General features: G+C 36.3%; 1 protein-coding gene across 6 annotated transcripts in view; it reads right to left on the reverse strand.

Annotated features, from left to right (window-relative positions):
* NR2C1 (nuclear receptor subfamily 2 group C member 1) overlaps positions 1-14,181 on the reverse strand; it is a 33,083-nt gene extending 18,902 nt beyond the window's left edge. Inside the window, exons 1-5 of one of the 6 annotated variants that reach the window (XM_087934606.1) lie at positions 14,125-14,181; positions 5,610-5,763; positions 3,822-3,877; positions 1,853-1,928; positions 1,568-1,675 (exon numbers count right to left, since the gene is read on the reverse strand). In XM_087934606.1, the coding sequence (XP_087790732.1) occupies positions 1,568-1,675; positions 1,853-1,906 (162 nt within the window). In that variant the 5' untranslated portion in view covers positions 1,907-1,928; positions 3,822-3,877; positions 5,610-5,763; positions 14,125-14,181. The remainder of the gene's footprint in view (positions 1-1,567; positions 1,676-1,852; positions 1,929-3,821; positions 3,878-5,609; positions 5,764-14,124) is intronic. The other 5 variants (XM_026698572.2, XM_087934608.1, XM_087934607.1 and 2 more) reach the window with 5 other exon arrangements.
* Between the last annotated feature and the right edge of the window lie 733 nt (positions 14,182-14,914).

Below are 14,914 nucleotides of genomic sequence, written 5' to 3' on the forward strand. Positions count from 1 at the left end.
TTGCTTTGATGTCATAAATCTCCACCTCCAGGGACTCATTTCCCATAGGAAAGAAGATCACCTAGCCATAACAATCTCTTTATCTCCACTCCTCCCCCTTTAGGAATGTGTCAAGCCCGAAACCTTCCCCCCATTACTGCCACAGAGAAAATAAGAAAAAGAATATATATTAAGACAAACTAAAATGGCTATACTTAGGTCAATTTCGGGCTGAACAACATTAGAAGAAAAGAATTGGAAGGGACCTTGGAGGTCTTCTAGTCCAAAACCCTGCTTAGGCAGGAAACCCTACACCACTTCAGACAAATGGTTATCTAGTCTCTTCTTAAAAATGTCCAGTGTTGAAGCATTCACAACTTCTGGAGGCAAGTTGTTTCACTGATTAACTGTCAGGAAATTTCTTCTTAGTTCTAGGTTGCATCTCTCCTTGATTAGTTTCCACCCATTGCTTCTTGTCCTGCCCTCAGGTGCTCTGGAGAATAGCTTGACTCTCTCTTCTTTGTGGCAGCCCCTGAGATAATGGAACACTACTATCATGTCTTCTCTGCACTCTGAGTCTCAAAATCTTTTTTACATCGTGGTGACCAAAACTAAATTAGATGGGAAGGCTAATCTAATGCATTAATGAGAGACCATTCCTTTTATACTATTGTATGTAAGTAATATAAAGTACATCAGTCCCCTCAAATGTATAGTCTATTTCTGCATTCAGAAGATAATCTCTTCTCCATAAGAACACAGGGGAGCTTTCACAGTTGCTTGTGTTTTTCTGGAAAACACTTTTATATGGAAATGAAAGAAATCAATATTCTCACTGTTTTCTTCTGACTTGTTCCTTGGCTTGAAGAATTAAGAGGTACACAAATTGAAGAACAGAGTAACAGTTTGTAATCACCCTTTTTTTCTTTTCCAAATTACACATCTTTATTTTCATTGTTAACAGTACTATATCATAGATATTACATATACTTACATTTATTTCAATACATTAATCCTTATTCCTATGTTCTACCCACTTATACCATTTATCCCATACCACGTAGTATTCTGATTCCTCCTTGCCTTTTAGGTCTATTGTAAGTTTGTCCACATTCTGGTATTTTTTGTATTAACACCTCTTCAGATGGTATGTTTTCTAGTTTCCAACCCTGCATGAAAACTACCCTGGCTGCTGTTATTATGTGCAATGCGATGTATTGGATTTGTTTGCTAAATTTCCCTCTAATCATTCCCAGTAGGACAAGTTCGGGTTTAAGTTGTATTTGATGCTCTGTTATCACCTGTAGCCATCTCTGTACCTTCGTCCAATATTTTCTGGCTTTGGGGCATGTAATTACCCTCTAATACTGAAAATATTGGCAGCTTTCTTTTTACGGAATATTTCTTTTAAAAGATAATATCATATTATGTAATAAAAGAATGTATGTTATTCTAGATATTTCCATTTTATTATTTTTTTCTGTGTATTTTTCTAGGGCTTTAAAAATCATATTATTGTACATCTGATGTTTAGATACCAAAATTTTTTCAATTATTTAATTAAGTGCAAAAAGAGACAGCTTTTTACCTCTATCCGCTGTGGTAAGGAAAGTCCTGCATCAGCAGGAACAATCTGAATTCTTTGTGCTGTTCCGTCCATTAATGTCTGTGTAACAGATCCTTGGGAGTGTGTTATCTACAAAAAAAGAGTGAAAGCTGCATTCTTTATTGGAAGAAAACTCCTCTAGCACGAGATAAAGTTATTTGCTTTGTACTCAAGATGTCTATAAAATTCTAGCGTTGAATAATGACCTACTAGAAAATTTCTATAAACTCCTTATTATTAATAAAACTTGTTTAAAAATATAAATACCTCCCCCATTTGTTGTTCCATAATTTGATGGGCCAATTCCTCAATAGTTGCCATGATTCTGAATCATCAATATTCCCTGTTAAAGAGATATTTTCCTTTTAAAAAATTATAATACAAATAATGAACAATTTGGGTAAGAGAAGTAGTTGACCTCATGTTACTTTAATTTCCCTCTTTTTTGCAGAGAAAAATGTACCCCTTTCAAGGTCTATTCCATGTAGGTTCATGACATTAGCATTTCCTGCTTATGCAAAAAAGAACAAATAGTCTTCTGGCAACCACAACTGGTAACAAATAGTCTTCTTCAGGCAACCACAACTGGTACCAGCAATTTGATCATAAAGTGAAGCAGTCACTAAGTAAAACCTTTATTATATATATAAGTAAAACCAGCCTTTGTGATCTTATTTCAGTTTTCCTTTGCTGGAAGTCTTAAATGAAAGGATTGGACGTAAAATTATTTTTCATCACCTTCATCACTGCAAATAGTTGCTAAACAAGGTATAACTGCAAGCGAAGCAATCACTAATGAGGATTACTTCTATTGTTCTACATTCCTAGTTATTTATTCACCCAACATACTATATTAGCACAACAGGTAAAGAAAAGACCATGCTATATGGCTATATTTTTAAAAGTGGACTTGACTGTACACATAATTACTAAGTTTTTTTAAGGCATCTTTTAAAAGTTGATTTTGAACAAATATCTATCCATTACAGAAGTGTATATTTCCTTAATAATTAAGTATTAATTTCAAAGCCAGCATAATTTCTACAAATTTCCTCCCAAAGAACATACCTTCTAGGATAATGTTTTTGGAAGAAAATGTTTGTATAAGAAAATATCTAAATAGCAATCATAATAATAAATCCAGGAAAACAGGAAAATAGTTTTTTTCCCCATCTAAACTGAAGCCATAAAAGGCTACACTGGTGGCTTTCACAGATCTGATTCTGTCACTCACTACAGAGGCAATATAAATTTTATCTGAAATACCTGCTTGATTTTACTACACATAATCTTTGACTTACGACTACAATTGGGATCTAAATCTTGGTTGCTGAATGAAGTAGTTGTTAAACTCACGATTGATTCACTCAACAACTGTAATGCTGGCACTCTTGGCTGAGGTCATTAACTGATCTCCAGGGTGGTTAAGGAAGGGGACAGAGTGAAATAACAGCCTGTCAAAGGATTTTGGTTTCTCTCCATGCGTGGAACAGAATTTTGAGATCTGAACTCCGTTTCTGCAACCTAGTGAAGTTCAACTTCCTTCTGTGCACAAACAAAACGCCTTTGTCAGGCTGCAGGAATGGAACTTGGAGTTCCAGCATCCAGGATCTATTTCTGGAGTCCAGTAAAAGAATTTAGCTTCCCTTAGCAGGCAGCTTTTTGACCAGCCCCGGAGACAAGAATTCTTGGCAGGCAGCTGCAGCATTCCCTGTCGGCTTCTACATTGATTTTCTGGAGAAGCTGGTAGAGAAGATCGCAAATGGCAATCATATAATTACAAGGCACTTGGCAACTGGTTCTAAGTGCAAACAGCTTGCCAAGTGCCCCAAAAGCACAAACTGTGATCATGAGAGGGATGTTTTATGAGAGCTGTAATTACTTAATGAACCATAAAACATTTTCCAAGGCCATTATAACTTTGAATGGTTAAACCACCGGTTGTATGTTGAAGACTGTTCTTTTTTTTTTTTTCAAATTGTTTCTTTTCATTTTTAATATAATTAAATATAATTTCTGTATTAGATTTTCCAAATTATATCCATCCTAAATGATTCATCCACACTAGAATGCAGGCTTTATGTGCTTAAATACATAAACATTATTTATGAGTAGACTGATGTCAGGTGTTTAATTTTCCTTGTTTGTATTATTTTTATTTTTTTTCTTTTGTTAATTGTTCCAGTTGAATTGAATGATGAAATATAAACGAACAGAAATCAAGCATTCTTCTTACCATAGGTATAATGTTATACTTCAGTTCCTGTATGCATAATCATTATTTGAAGACTCCTGTGAGTTTATAGAAAGAAATATAATTCATTATAAAGCATTATGAAATCCAAAAATGGATTTATAGAAGAATTTTTAATTCAATGCAAAAATTAGCCAAATACCAAGCACATATATTTTATTAAAATTTAATTATTTGAAGTGAAGATTGTCAATGACTTTTCAATATTTTTAATTGATTATGAATATTTAATATATACATGCACACATTCAGATCTGGATTCTAAAGGGAAAGGTGATTGGGAATGCATACATCATATCTGTCAGCACCCCCTTAAAGTAGATGCATTTTCATTAAATTTGTGTAACAGTAGTTGTGTAAATTAGAAAAGGAATTACTGATAGTGCAAGATGAGTGCCCATATAGAGGAAAAGCAAGGACTGTTCAATGCTAGACTACCATCTAATCCTCTAACATTTGACTGAAAGTGTATTACATGGCAAACTCATTAGACAGCATTAATTGGATCTCAAGAAGCAGGATATGGGAGAAACCAAGTCTCATCCACTGATTATTGATCTTCCCACACTAATTATGAAAAATAACATCATACTAGTCCCATGCAGCTATTCAGACCATCTCTCCTCTCTCCAACAATATATACTCAGAAGGTGATGAAGCAGGGATGTACATTTGTCCCAACTTCATTCAACTACTCTATATTAGGCAAACTATCAAAAAAGTAACACCACCCACCTACTATGGACAATAATTAATTATTGGCCCTTAATTGGCTATAATAAAATTCTACTGGAAATATAAACATAAGTTTCTTGACCTAGATTTTTTTTTAAACCCTAAGATTTACTTCAAAAATCTGAAACTTAGGCATGCTAGGAAGGCCATTGTCAGGTCAAATACCTTAACAGCATTTTGTGTCTAGATGCAAATGAATCTGTACATTAGCTAGACTCAATGTTTCATCTTCACCTTTTCAAGAAGGGTATGGAATGGCATACTAATACAATAACATCCATACATATAGAAAAATTGAATGAATGTCCATGTCTATGTTACCCCTTTTATTTAAATTGGCATTAAAGACCCGATTACACTTCTTTTAACAAGAGACAGGCAAAATACAGATGCTAATCTTACTGACGCCTTTATAGCAGACCCTTTGGATATGACCTTAGGAGAGTGGCCATTTGTCCTGAGATAAGTTTAGTTTTCCCTATATAATTTTATAATCTTCTGATCAAAGTATTTTAAAAATCATCACATTCTATAATGTTATGCAACAATTAATGTTAGCTAATAAATGTGTATTACTTCATTTATGTTAACAGAGTTATCACTTAAGAAATTAAACATTCTAATTACAATTAACTTAAAAATTAAATATTTGAAGTTTTTTGTGATGGATAATTTAATATTTTAGTAATTTAGTAAATTAGCTCTGAATATTTTATACTGTTAGCTTTATAGATTTTTTAAACTCTTATTTATTTTATAATGGTCTACCATTTTATCGGAATTTACCTTTTTCTTTTAACGTAATGTTTTTATTTGTAGTTACTGGTAATAATAAAGCTATTACCACTAGTGCCTACATACATTGTTCTCTGAACTACTTTGCTCATTTGAAACTTTATCACTGCCTAACCCTAACATATATACACACACTTTATGAGATACTTTTTATGGCAACTAAGATTTTTTTCTTAATATAATAAATAAATAGCACATTAAAAAGCATATGCCCACTATTTTTGTTCTATCCAGTCATACCAGCATTCCCAGCTTCTATAATATTCTGATGTTTCTTTTTCCTTAAGTGCTAAGGTTAACTTATCCATCTCTGCACAGGCTGTTATCTTCTGAATAACCATTTCCTCTGTTGGAATATCTGCTTGTTTCCAACACTATGCAAAGGTTATTCTGCCTGCAGTAAGAATGTACAGTATTATATATTTGACTTTTTTAGAAATTTGTCTATTAAATATCCCCAATAAGAATAATTCTGGTTTTAATTCAATTTGCTCCACCGTTATTTCCTCTAACCATTTTTTAATTCTATGCCAGTATCTTTGGGCTTCAGTGCAGGACCACCACATGTGAAAGAATGTTCCCTGTTTCTTTTTACATTTCCAGCAATTCGGATTCATGTTAGGAGACATTTTTGCTAATCTCGAGGGTGAGAGATGCCATCTATAAAACATTTTATAGGCATTTTCTTTATATGTTGCCGATTTTGTAATTTTATTATTCCTTGATTAAAAATAGTTATCTTTTCCCATTCTAATAATGTAATGCTACGTCCTATGTTTCTGCTCCAAGCTTTCATGTTGCCTTCCTCTTCCTCTTTTTAAAAAGCATATGCCCACTATATGGCATTATGTACATTGCAAACCAAAATTTGTTCAAATTATATCAATAAATGTCTAGTTCCTAAGAATGCATCCTTCTAGCAATTACTTTCCAACCTTGAGAAAAAGCTAGATGTATTAGAAACTATGTTATAACAAATTCTTGGTTAATGCCATGTTTTTGTCTTTGTCAATGCACTGACTCTTGACTGCCCAGAGAAATCCCTGCAGTGTTCTTGGCAAGGGTTTTTGGAAGTTGTTTATCACTGCCTTAGGGCTGAGACAGACTGGCCTAAGATCATCCAAATTGGCTTCATGACTAAGGCAGGACCAGAACTAATGATATCCCAGTTTCTAGCCTTATGCCTTAACCACTACCCCAAATTGGTCTCTAGGTACCATATATTCTCAATTCCTTAAGTATTTTTATAACATTAATCTTCACTGTATCTGTTTACAGAAAGTTCTTGTTCATTATGAGTGGATTAAAAATTTAAGCTTCATATAAACAGTTTTCTATCCATGGAATATTTGAAATGATCATAATTTGTGTATCTGAAAAGATTTTTCTTCACAATTTCTGAAAATTTCTTAGGTTAAAGTTGTTGAGACATGTTATTCCATAGCTAATCTTGTTTGATTTTTTTTTGTGACTGAATGGACATTATTTTGTTGGAATCTTGGTTCCTGGAGATCTTATAGATTCATGCTAAGTCATTGTGATACTTCTAGCTACTATATTGTCTGTTGGTCTTCAATTACCTTTGATTCTTCCAAGCAAGATATGGATGATTCTTTACACTATATAGCCAAAATATTTAAGCTTTATTTTTTTATTAGCATTTTCAGTCTAATTTTTCTCCATGTAGCATTGACTGTTTTATTCTTACACTCTATAAAGTTCTCAATGAATTTATTGAGAACCACACTTCAAAGGCATCCATTTTTCTTCATTCGGCTTTTTGAATATGTTTTCAAAGCCATATTTTACAAATCAGAAAACTATGATCTTGACAATATTGTTTTAACTTTCTTGAGAATGTTATGTCTCTGCATGTACATGTAGTCTTCAACTTATAACAGTTTATTTAGTGAATGTTCAAAATTTTAATGGCACCAAAAAAGGTGATTTATGACCACTTTTCATACTTACAACCATTGCAGCATCCTCTGGTTTTTCTGAATTAAAATTCAGATGCTTGGCAACTGCTTCATATTTATGAGTTGCAGTGTCCCGGTATCATGCAATCCCCTTTTGCAATCTTTTGACAAGCAAAGTCAATGGGGAACTTAGATTCATTTAACAAATATGATACTAATTTAACAACTGTAGTGATTCACTTAACAACTGTGGCAAGAAAGATCATAAAATGGGGGCAAAACTCATTTTACTTTCTCATTTAGCAACAGAAATTTTGGCTCAATTGTATCATAAGTCAAGGACTGCCAATATTGTCTACATATTGTTATTCACTAACCTCATATCCTGGGTTTGCATTGCAAATAGGCTTTGGACATATGCGACTGCATAAACAGACTAAATTTGCACAACATGCTAATTTTGTACAGATAGTGCTCAACCTATGATAATTTTGTACAGATAGTGCTCAACCTATGACCAAAATTGGGACCAGAATTTCCACTGCTAAGCAAGGTGGTTATTGAGTGAGTCACACCCAATTTTACGGTCCTTTTGCATCGTTTGTAGGTGAAATACTGCAGCTGTAAATTGCATCATGTAGTCGTTAAGCAAGTCCAGCTTCCTTCATTGACTCTGCTTGCTGGAAGCTGAGTGAAAAAGTCGCACATTACCTGGGATGTTTGACACCTTTTGGAACAGCAAGCTATACTTTGTTTAGTAGATGAATTGCCTTCTCCTTACAATTTTTAAATTCACTTTTAAGTTTTTGGATTAAATAAAAGCAAAAAGAGTGGTCAGATTATTGGTTGTGGAAAATTAGCAATAGATTTAGGATTCAGATGGACTTTGAATTGTAATGTTAAATTATTGGAATTCCCCTCATGGGAAAGTGGGATTTCTTGGGTTTTCTTAGGTCAAACAAGATAATGGACATTGGAGATAGCTGGAATATAAGAAAGAGGACAACTGAATAAAGAATGGAAAATATTTTAACACCATGTTCTGATGAAAATTTATGAAAAATGGTCCTGAAATGTTTAGAAATGATGAATACATGGATTGTTAAGGAAAAGAACAACATTTTTTTCTGGATAAATTTGAAATTAATCTGAGTTTAGATATAAACTCAGTAGCAAACAGTATACAGAAAAGGATGTAGTTGACTTACAAATGAAACAGGATCATGCTTTATCCAAGCAATAATCCAGAAAAGAGATGATCTGCTAAAGTCTTGAACAATTTTTTGAAAAGTGACCAAAAAACTGTCCCCTTATTATATGCACAGAAGACACCTACAACAGTTTTAGAAGATTTTTGGTGAAAGGACAAAAAAAAAAGACAAGAAATTAAGCTCTGGCACTCCATTGCAAGGAGTTCAGAATTAAGAATCTTAAAATTATAGAGAAGGAATATAAAGTTGACTTATTCAATTAAGGTTAAGAAAGGTTAAGAAAGATAATTAGTTATATGTGGCATCACTCACTGGACTTTTGCTGATAAATTAAGAGAGAAGAGATGAACAGAATACATTCTGTATCGTAAGAGAGGTGATACATTGTTTGTACTTGTTGGGATGAAGAGTTGGAATGAAAAGTCACTACCTGTGAGATGGATGGCCATACAAATTTGATATGCAAGTAAATAAGTTAAGTTTTTCTTCATATTTTTCATTTCTATATTTTGTATGGTAATTTGTAAACTTTTTCTTTTACTTATACTGTTCAATAAAATTATTTAGAAAAAAAAGAAGTATAAAAATTGGAATAAAAGAGAAAGCAGGCTAACAATGAAGCAGGAAAACAAATACATCAATTAAGGAACTACCAAGGAGAAAACCAGACCTCCACCAAACCATCTTCTTGACCATGCTTTTAGTGTTTTTCAGTACCTTATTTGTTTTCCATTATGCTTGGATTTTTGTATTGCATGCTTTATCATGCCTCTATATGCCCAGAATCTATTAGGATTGCAGGAGAATATAAATACTGGAAATAAACATTACAATTAAGATGATGATATCTGTTCAATTGTGTCAGATTCTCAGTGATTGTATGGACCACCTCTCTCCATATTTTTCTACCTTACAGGTAAAACTCGAAAAATTAGAACATCGTGCAAAAGTTCATTTATTTCAGTAATGCAACATAAAAGGTGAAACTAATATATGAGATAGACTCATTACATGCAAAGCAAGATAGTTCAAGCCATGATTTGTCATAATTGTGATGATTATGGCTTACAGCTCATGAAAACCCCAAATCCACAATCTCAGAAAATTAGAATATTACATGCAATCAATAAAACAAGGATTGTACATAGAACAATAGTGGACCTCTGAAAATGTATATGTACTCAGTACTTGGTTTAGGCCCCTTTTGCAGCAATTACTGCCTCAATGCGGCATGGCATGGAAGCTATCAGCCTGTGGCACTGCTGAGGTGTTATGGAAGACCAGGATACTTCAATAGCGGCAAGTTTGCTGGCCAATCAAGCACAATAATCCCACGGTCATTGAACCAGGTTTTGGTGCTTTTGGCAGTGTGGGCAGGTGCCAAGTCCTGCTGGAAAATGAAGTCAGCATCCCCATAAAGCTCGTCTGCAGAAGGAAGCATGAAGCGCTCCAAAATCTCATGTTAGACAGCTGCATTGACCCCGGACTTAATGAAACACAGTGAACCAACACCTAGTCAACATGTTTTCAGGCAGCCTCTTTTTTATCACTAACCATTTTGAGCATATCTGGCTTTTCCAGTTAGTTTAATTGCATGACATGGCCAAAATAATTTATAATTTATGATTTTGCCTTCCAGTGAAATGCCTGGTTTTATATGGTCTTGTCACCTTTGCTGTCCAAGCCTTCTCCAACTCCACAGCTCAAACAAATTGATTTCCTCCTTTAATAGTTTTTTCATGGTCTAAAAACTAATGTATCAATACAGTAATAATACATTACAATAGTATAGGTAGCAAACACTCCTCCTCCAAATGCTTCCTAAAAAGTTATTTTTATTATTTTTCAGAAGATCATTAGTATGAGCACTGATTTGACAGTGAGATGTAAGTAATGAAATACCACTGACAGATGTGTTGGAATACATATATATGTTTCACACATAAGAAGGCAATCTTAAAAAGAATAGAAGCCAAATTACAGAGGTTTTAAGGTGAAAACCAGCATTCTGAATTGGACTTGGAAATCTATGAATAACCAACTCCATAGCAGTCAGCATTAATTGCAGCTTTTTGGTGATCTTAAAAGGCAGACTTTTACACATTACCAATCTGGCATGACAGTATCTTCATTTTACTATGGGAAATGGGTAACCATGTCACTACAAAAAATAGCTGTCACACTGTATTATAAAATCCTCAGATACTGCTGAATTATTGCAATTAATTTTTTACTATTAGCTATGCAGATTAAAGTTGCTAATAGTTATTCTATAACAGGGGTCGACAATCTTTTAGACCTCAGGGACCACCAAACTCATAATTTTAGATCCCAGGGACCACTAACTGGTTCTGTGGGTGTGGCCTAATTTGTAGGTGTGGCTTGGTGGCCATGTGACTGGCTGGGAATGGCTTGTATGTAAATATTATAAATATTTATATAAATATTGATTTTTTTTATAAAAAAAGACCAACTTTTACCCAAAATCAAGCAAAGCAGGCAGGTAGATTGAGTTGCTCACAGAATCACAGATTCATTCAGAAAACTATCTATCTGCCATTGGCTAGCTCAGTCTGTCACATAAAATTTGCTTGCAAGCAAACTCACAAAATTAACTCACAACACACCATGCATGTAAATATTGAATTTTTTATTTAAAAAAAGAGCAACTTTTACCCAAAATCAGGCAAAGTAGGCAGGCAGATTGAGTTGCTCACAGAATCACAGATTCATTCATAAATCAATCTATCTGCCATTGGCTAGCTCAGTCTGTCACATAAAATTTGCTTGCAAGCAAACTCACAAAATTAACTCACAACACACCATGCATGTAAATATTGAATTTTTTATTTTAAAAAAGAACAACTTTTACCCAAAATCAGGCAAAGCAGGCATACTGAGTTGCTCACAGAATCATTCAGTGATCTATCTATCTGCCATCGGCTAGCTCAGTCTCTCAAATTTGCTTGCCATGAGTCTGCACTGAATTTGTTTGTAAACAAACCTTCAGTCCTAAGGGAGGTTTGGCTGTGCTTAGCTAGAAACCAAGAAATCCAACCATTTCCTGCTTCCTAGCTAATCTAAATCTCCTGGCACAGCAGAACAGATGATGGTCAGAAAAAGGAAAAATAGCAACTTAGCAGACAAGTTTGCCGGATAAGGAGCAAGTGGGTGGGGAGGGTTCCCGCGGGCCATGTGGGCGGCACAGCCTTGTGTTTCTGCACAGCCTGGATTAATTGCTTTGGGGGGATGCTCTGGGGGTGAGATTTCTCTGCGGCCCACCAAAATCTTGCCGCAGCCCACTGGTTGGCGACTGCTATTCTATAATATCCTAAGCATCACAAACACCTTAATCCTGTTATAGCTTATGTTTCTATTTTTGGCAAATGTACAAATCACATCTAAAAATTACTTGTAAACACTTTAATCTGGATTGCTTATTCCTGGGTAAGGAATAATCTACAGAAAGTATCAGAATAGTTAATTTATATCAGGAAAAAAAAGGGAATCTACACTTATCAAGAAGTATTTAGGTACAGTTGTGATTTTTTTTGGCTATTCTTATTACTGACTTTATCAGTTGTAATACATGAACAATTTTTAGACCATGATTTTTAAGAAAACTCAATGGCTGCTTTAATACACACAATTAACAATACATAGAGAATAAGCAAATAGAAGCAGAAAAAAAGAGTTTTATACAGGGCAAAGAAGAGAAATAGTTCCAGTCAACCAAGGCAATCTAACAAATGCATGTTAAGATTAAGTAAGAGAATGGTCAAGGGAACACTTTTAATGTCATTTTTAAAGAAAACCTGACATGTATCTCTTTTATTGAATCAAAATACAACATCCCAGACTTTAAAATCAGATACTTTTTGATGTCATTAATGAGAAGTATTTTCACCACCAGGAGGCAGTATGTGTCTAGTTTTATTATGATTGGGACTCATTAGGTATATATAATTACAGACCTTTTCCAATGGGTTTATCAGGAATTGAATTTGCAGGCAACTGCACTTTAGAAGACTATGTATCTCCTCAAAATGAAGTCAGCAAAATTAAAACAAAAAACAAAATAAAGGCTCCATCACTATTATCATCCCCCCCCCCACCAAATATATTGTCAAGTGCCTCCAACATCTCCAGGGCAGAGGTGGTATTCAGCAGGTAGTAGTGGAAATTTTGAGTAGTTTGGAGAACCGGAAAATACACCTCTGACTGGAGATTTTACAGTATCCTTCCCCTGCCACGTCCACCAAGCCATGCCCATAGAACCAGTAGTGTAAAAAAAAACAAATTGGAATCCCACCACTGATCCATAGGCCATCAACTCCAGTTCTGCTGACACACTGCTAGCCTCTAAACAGCTGATCAGCATGCCAGGTATTCCTTTGCAGCTAATAATTATTAATTTATCAACATGACCCTTGTTGTATGATTCATTAGCTTTGGAAGTTATTCAGTCCTAGTGGTGAGTGCTATTGCAGGGAGGTATAAGGGGAATCATTAAGAGGGCATGACATAATGTAACATTTGCACTGTCTCTGGTGTAAAACTTAATAGTGGACTGTATATACCATGCTAAAAAGAAATGTAATTAGACATATTTTCTGGAGCAGAAACAGGTACATTGCTACATTAGTTATGGATGCCAGCTTAAAAGATTAGCCCACAGTAAATTTGTATCAGCCTGAGAAATTAATTAAATCATACTGAAAGCGTTTTGCCGTTAATTATGAGCCACATTGTGCATAAAAATAGATGCACAGGAGGAATGAATCAGAAAGTATTTATACCATTACTCAAAATTATGGGATAAAAGAACGAGAAATTTAAGCTTAATCTTTTAAAATTAAGAACAGAGGTTACCATCCCTTTTACACAATGTACCTGTACAGACTGAGAGTAATTCTTGCCTTCAGAGAGAGTAGCTACATAACTGTGTGTAACAACAACGTATCAGGAAAAACTAGGAAAGGGCTCCCCTTTCAGTGACACCTAACGTGCCTAAGGCTTTGTTGGAGGGTGTGCTGGTGCTGTTGTGGCCACCAACGTTCAAATGATACAGGAAGGGATTAGCCTAGTCAGCCCACTTCCTCTGGAGTTTTGAGTAACAGGCCTCAAGGGCTGAGCCCACCGAGAGACCCGTCCGTCAAGCAGTCGGAGGGAGGCACCAAGCCCGCTGTCACTCGCCGACACAAAATGGCTGCTGCGGGGCGAGACTGCAACGCTCCGAAGCCTTTCCACGCAGCAAAGCGGCAACCTAAGTAACGACCGGGCCGACTCCAACTCCATCGCTTTTCCCATAAACCAGAGGGCGAGGTCCACAATGAAGAAAAGGCCCCGGGGCGCGGCTAGGATCCGGGGAGGGGAGATACAAGCCTTTCCTGTGGGTGAAAGGTCAGAGGGGCGGCGGCGGCGGCAGCACCAGGAGGAACTACTTCTACCGCCCAGCACATGCATAACGGCATCCTGCCACTACAGGGCACGGAAGAGGCCGCAGTTAGGCAGCACCGCGACGACGCCTCGCCAGCCAAGATCCGAAGGAAGGGAAGGCCTCCCTGAGCTGGGATACTACCGGCGGCGCTTCGGCTCTCTATCCCCGCCCTCTCCTCCTCTTACCTGTCAGGCGCAGCTGTAGCTCTTCGGGGTTTATTTGTCGGTGGCGGCTCCGGATCTGGGAGGTCAGAGTTCGTGACCCCGCCTTCTACGTTCGGTCCTGTCCCGTCGTGTGGCGTGGCGTAACGTTCTGTTTCCCCTCCCCCTCCGCAGTTAGCCTCCGCCACTCGCAGAACGGCTGCGCATGCGCAAAGTCAGCCCTTAGCGAGGGGAAGAACGAACGTCACCGTGCCGGCGAGGGAAGGAAAGGAAGGAAGCCTTTCGCCTTTGGTAGCCGTAACAATGAGGGGAGGGCAGGGGAAGGGAAACAACACGAGAACTAGCTAAACATTTTCTGCGCGTGCTCGCGGGCTTTCCTGTCAGTCAGGTTTGGAATCCCCGTTCAGTATTCCGGGAATTTTTCAGAGACATGTACTAGGAATACATTTTATCGCTTGGAAGCCCCTGAAAGACTTCGTCTAAACTTGACACCAAGAAGGACTTGATCTACTAAGTACTCGGGTGGGTGGTCACCATTACTCTAGCCTAGGCTTTACTGGGAAATCGAGGGAGCACTTTGATGCCAAGAAACTGTACACTTGGATCTGTAGAAGTCCTTGGGATCAAGTTTAGAAAGCATCTTTAATCCGGCACGTTATTTAGTATGCTTTATAAGTGATCCCTTTGTACTTAACGTTTAAACATGGAGATGTCAGGACAGAAGGAACTGCAGGCAATTTTTGCCTCCTGAAAATCTGTTTGCTGTCAAAGTTAGAAACTATCAGAGCTTGTTATTGGTTACTATCACTAAAGA

Source organism: Pseudonaja textilis, chromosome 5, assembly GCF_049901715.1.
Source record: "Pseudonaja textilis isolate UNSWEBS1 chromosome 5, rPseTex1.2, whole genome shotgun sequence".
Taxonomy (NCBI): Eukaryota; Metazoa; Chordata; class Lepidosauria; order Squamata; family Elapidae; genus Pseudonaja; species Pseudonaja textilis.